The following is a 6,000-nucleotide window of genomic DNA, read 5'->3' on the forward strand; positions in this document are numbered from 1 at the left end:
TATTCCCATGGTTTTCAGGCTAGGAATTTAGGTTTTTGTCTAATTGAAAAATATTGTTTTTGCTCCCCGTAACCTGTTATGATGTAATTTAATTATACAGGCATGGCACATAATTACAAAACAACTTTATTCATAACTCACTGTATGGAGAATAAAATAACACTACTAATAATTGACTTGAAAAACATGCACATAATGATGTCTGCACACACCAGACATGGCAGTAAAATTTGAATCTCAACACGATAGAGTGATGAATATGAATTGCTAGTTGTTGGGCAATTCATAGATTTTCGGGGGGTTTAGATTTACTGTTAGTTTTAATGAAATCTATTCTGAGAGTCTTTGAGCATAAAGCACTGATACACCCCATTTTAGTATACTGAATAATATACACATAATTGCTTTACACTTTATTAGGATGTTGAGAAATTCACTACTATAACTGTAAGAAGCGCCAGGCAAGGACACTCCATATCACAAAAACCGTCCTCAATACTTTCAGAGGAAATACATAAGCGTGGTAAATGAAGACGTAATATGAGTCAATTGAACACCCATGACCCATTTTCATTTTGATGGCCACAATGTTCTGTTTCCCTCCAATACAAAAAACTTCAACAATGAGTAGAGAACCTTTATGGATCAACGTGGAAAGTGAGCTTGAAATTAAATTACAACAAACTTAAAAGGTGTAGCCAACATAGGAAAAAGAAATTAGTTGAAGAGTCCCTTTCACCCTGGGTTCTGAGTGACCTGCCCTTTTTAAACTTCCCCAACCTATCCCTCTCTCAACCATTAGTAAGACATTCTAGTTAGGAAACTGGGGGTAGTGTATGTACTTCTGTGCATGTCTATTGACATTATTGGTATTTCATCTACTGAAGGTATCATTTAACTTAAACTACAGTTTTAAGATAAGTGCTTCTTGGAAAATGACCTATGTTCTATCTGTTTTATTTGGCAGGAAAAACATACTTCTTTAAAGGAAAAGGTTTCTGGAAGTTCAACGACCAATACATGCGTGTGGAGAGTGAGAAACCAATGCAGTCATCAGTATTCTGGATGGGCTGCCCACCAGGCATTGAGGATGAAGCTACAGGCTCAGACGGAGAGACAAATGAAATAGATGAGACGGACCATCATGCAGAAGCAGAAGTTGGTTCTGAAGCAACAAGCTTTTTTAATGGCTCTATTACAGTTCTTTTAACAATAGCCCTCCTATGTTTTCAAGTATTGTGAGATTCATCTTGTCAGGGTAAACTTTTCTATGTGCAAAATAGCCTCACTCCTACACTTCAGGTAACAAGTGATGTCTCCAAAAGTATAAATTTAAAACTTTGTAAGGACATGCAGTGATTTGTTTTTCATTTTGGGAAACTTCAGAACCACGTCTTTTTTTTACTTACTAGAGCATCTACATCACAATTAATTACTCTGAATTGTAAATATTGTAATTTGTAACACCCATAAACTGCCAATATCAAATGAGTGCATGGAGTGAGTTAATTTAGAAGTACTATTCTTGCTGTCATGTTTGTGGTTCATCTTGGAATTCAAAATCTTGTGTGTGGGAGAGAACTGCTGACATATAGTATAAAGAAATGACAGCATTATTTTACAAATATGAAAGATCTCTGACATTTCACATTCTGCGAAATGTATTCACCCATTTGCTGATGTCTACATTAGATGTCAAATGGGAGCATGTAAAAATTGTACTAAAATTTTTTAGTGGAGATAAGCAGCATCCATTTATATTTTCATGTTGCGAGATTGTAAATAAAATTGTACTTTAAAGATGTACATTTGGGGTGCTAAGGCTGGCTTTACACCTTACTATGTGTGTTTTCTTGGAATTTCAGTGTAATACAGTTGTGTTTTATTATTATTATGCCATCTGTTTAAAACAAAAGTGACTGATCGAATTATGGACCATAGATTGTTCCATAAGTTGTGAAAGAAAATACTACAAATGGATATAACACACTTTCATTTACAAAACATTCCCTATCCACAAACATGTCCAACTACTTTTGTATATATCTGTAGTTGGTTAAAAATTTATGGTGATAACTGTAATGGGGTTGGTGGAGCAGTCTGCCAACAGCATTTATTTCCCTCCCACTGTATTTTCATATTGTGTGTGCCTGGGAACTCTATGCAGTGAAAACATTAGTAAATATGTCTGCATATCATAATTCACAGAAGTAACTAAATTAAATTTCACTATGAGTAATGACCTCTTGATTGCCATACCTCATGTAGACATCAATTTATTACCCTGAAAACCAAGACACTTAACATAAATGATTCACTGCCATTTTTGTCTATGTGTATGAATGAGACAGTAGCATTCTTATTTATTAATAAGTTCTTAAGTTAGATTACAAGTTTTAACTGAGCTAGATGGCAATTCTCACTGCATAGAATGAAAACAGTTGCTCAACCAGTTATTAGTGCTCCACTCAAATTAGCCACTGAAAGTCATTGTTGAAAATTCTTGATGTTCAGAGAATAAATATTTTTTGTTCAAAGTGAGATTCAATCTGTGCTATAATAATGTAAAATAAATAAGATACCCTTTCATATTATCAATAAATTAGTTATAGTTCTAGATTTAGCTATGTACTCATGAGTGATTCATACATTTCCTGTCAGTTGCAAAATAGGTTACTTGCTGATTTCAACAATGTCTCAGAATCCAGTGTCCTATTCAGTTTAAGTAAAACTTTTTGCTGAGCAAGAAGAATAACAGGCCCTTTTTTTCACTTTTTTTTTGGGGGGGGGGGGGGCGGTGGCGGTGTCGGTGTCTGTGTCTATATTCATTAATGGAGGAACACACTGAATTGACCCTTTTCACAAGTTTTTGGTGTATCTGTTTCATTGGAGAACATTACTTTTGTGTGCTATTTCATAGTTTAAGAGTATAAACCACAGTTCATTTGTATGAAGCAACAAGTAATGTGTTTTTGATCAGGAAAAGTATTCTTCAAAATGTGGCACAATTTATGCCTTTGACCATTTGGTATTTTGCTAAACTTAATTTCTTCGTCTAAACCTACAGACTAGATGTGTAAAATAGGCCTTCGTTTATAGTCACTCATTATACTGGAAACTGTTTTTTACATGCCAGCACAGTGAAGACTGTTTTAACTTTCCCTCATACGGACACTGATTTCAGGGAAAAATATTTGAAAAGAGCACTCATAACTGTAACAGTATTTAAAAATTGGAACGAAACTGAAATAATCTTAGGAGAAATTTGTATATGCATTTTATTCTTGAGACAGAATCATTTGTGCCTTAAGCTTTTACACAATTTGCTGTTTTTCCAGCCTATTTTTTATGTAAGAAACAGAAAAAAGAGCAGATATTCAATGCTTTTGATCACTTACAGAAAGACTGAGATGTATATTTATTTATTGCTAAACTCTTTACAATTTTAAAATTTTTAATAAATGTTATTTTGTGAATAAACTGTTAAGAGTATTACCTGTAAAATTTTTTAACCACAAAAGTTATTTAACAAGCTTGTTTGAATTAAGTGGTTCAAAATGTTGGCACTATATTATGGATGAAATTGTTAAACTGGACAGCACGTTAAGACCATTATTGAATTTATAAACTTTTGAAGTCAAGTAGAATGCCTTTATATGTAAGAGAAATGAGGAAGACAGAGACGATAATGTATAAAATTTACAGGCATTCTCTTCATGCTTATATTTTACAATGGAATACTAAAAGAGGGAAATTAATTTCCTCTTAAGGAGAGGGAAAATGAGTTTCTGAAGACAGTTTTATTTGGTTCATGCTTTTTCAGAATCAACTACCAGTTTGTGCTTATATCTCTAGTGACTGTATTCCATTTGGATTTATAGGAATTAGAACTACTTGGCTGTACAAAACGTTCTGTGTAAATCTGAAATCAGTGCCATAAGGAAATTCGACTTTGCATGTGGGTAAACAAAACATATTAACTAAATATGTGCCATTTTTGTCTCATGAAAAACTGTTTGTTTTCAGTTTCAATAATATACATGATCATTTTTACACAAGAGAAGTAATTATATTGGCTGTGTGTAAATGGAAAGATTGTAACTATTTAGTTTGTAATTACTGTGATATTTATTATTTTATGGAAGTGTAAAAACTGTATGTAAAGATGTGTATATTTCAGAACCTGAATAAACTGAAACCTGTTATGAATTACTTATTTTACTTGTATAATAGAAATTTCATGATGTAAAAGAATTAAATGCAGTTTTCCCAAGTAGCCTTGCAGCATATGCTGATTGAGTCAGTCACATTAGAGATATTGCTGCTGCAAGAGGGGGCAGTGATGTGACTAAATTTTGGTCTCTGTATACTCCCACTTCCAAGAGTTGTAATGCCTAGCTAAACAGCTGAAATATTTCTATACTCAGTTTCAGTATTTCTGTGTTACAGAATGAACTGGAAGCAAAGACACCAGGTAATGTGCATGTACAGTAACAGATATTGATTATCTTATTCCAGTAAAACTGAGGGTAAAGAAATTTGATAAATCTTTGGAAGCCAATGAGGAATATGTATAGTAATATCCCTTCATTTCATTCAACTGTTGAATGTTATAATTTCTTTTGGTATGAATAAGATCTTTAATTAGAGGCAGCACAGCAGATAGCAGGTCTGCAGCTATCAGGGAAGAAAATGTTGTGCCTTTTTGCAGCAGGTGCTTTGTGATGAATGACAACAAAAGATACTATGGTATCAAACATGATAGCAATGGTGTTCCATATTTGGAATGAACACCAGTCGAAGACACATGCAAATGATTGATGGGGTCCCAATCTGCTCTCCATTATTCAGAAATTCTGGCAGAACTTAAATTTAGAACTGAAATCTGTTAGATGGATGAATTAAATAATTGTGATTTTCCTGAATCACCTCCAATTATTACCGGATGAATGTCATGCAGGTAAATGCTACTGTGCAAGTCACGTATACTACAGACTTGATGGGATAGTTGGAGAAGGGGGGGCTATACATTAGAGAGAAGTATGACTCTGGTCAAGGTGTTCTAGTCATAAAGCAATCGTTTGGAAGGACTACTGTTCAGCAAAGTAACTTCACAGAACCATCTGATTTGCTGCACAGCTCTTAAAAATTTATATTTTCAATATTAAACAAATGTCTTGTTGGGTACAGATCTGAATGCATTTAGAAATCCATAAAACTGTTAAATAACATCTTTTAGGCAAAGACATAAAGCACATTTTTGTTGGCACAAACATTATTCAGTATACTGGAATATTACATATCTTTCTTATTAATTTAACTCAATACTTACTCATGTCAAGTGCATTTGGACCTTAGTACATGTATGCAATATATAAAGTGTCTGAAATTTACTTCTTGTGGCTACAGGTTTAACATTTTTTATTCTTTTAGAATATACCAGACAAAATTTATTGCCCTGTCCCTTTCTTCGCAATAGTAAACATTTTAGAGCTCAAACAGATGTATGACAGTTGTGAGTGTATCAGACTTACTATAAACAAATTAAAAATATTAAGAATGACAGACATTAGCAACAGCTGCTGCGTACAGCTAACATGTTGATGAAAACTGACTCTACTAAACAAATTTATAAATTTGAATACTCACTCTGGTAACTTCAGGATTTAAACATTAGAACCCAACAATTTACTGATGCCAACTATGAAGCATCCCTAAACATTATGCAGGAGGCATGAACTGACTTAGTTCATATCATGCCCACCAGAGGACACTACCATGACGTGGGTCAATGACACGAGAGCATCAGCTCTCTCTCGCACCGCGTCACCGACCGCTTAGGTCAAACACCCCTGGCTGCCACCTCCATACACATGCTGTACATAGTCTTCTGTAAATATCCTAACTAAACTAACACCCACAACACGCATCATACCTATCAATTACCTAAGCACCTAATTCCATTTCAATTTTAGTCATATTCAACAAGTCAATGTACAA

General features: G+C 34.0%; 1 protein-coding gene across 2 annotated transcripts in view; it reads left to right on the forward strand.

Annotated features, from left to right (window-relative positions):
* LOC124614036 (matrix metalloproteinase-2-like) overlaps positions 1-4,209 on the forward strand; it is a 914,756-nt gene extending 910,547 nt beyond the window's left edge. For both annotated transcript variants that reach the window (XM_047142873.1, XM_047142865.1), the window contains exon 10: positions 968-4,209. In XM_047142873.1, the coding sequence (XP_046998829.1) occupies positions 968-1,242 (275 nt within the window). In that variant the 3' untranslated portion in view covers positions 1,243-4,209. The remainder of the gene's footprint in view (positions 1-967) is intronic.
* Positions 4,210-6,000: the final 1,791 nt, after the last annotated feature.

Source organism: Schistocerca americana, chromosome 1 (assembly GCF_021461395.2).
Source record: "Schistocerca americana isolate TAMUIC-IGC-003095 chromosome 1, iqSchAmer2.1, whole genome shotgun sequence".
Lineage (NCBI taxonomy): Eukaryota > Metazoa > Arthropoda > Insecta > Orthoptera > Acrididae > Schistocerca > Schistocerca americana.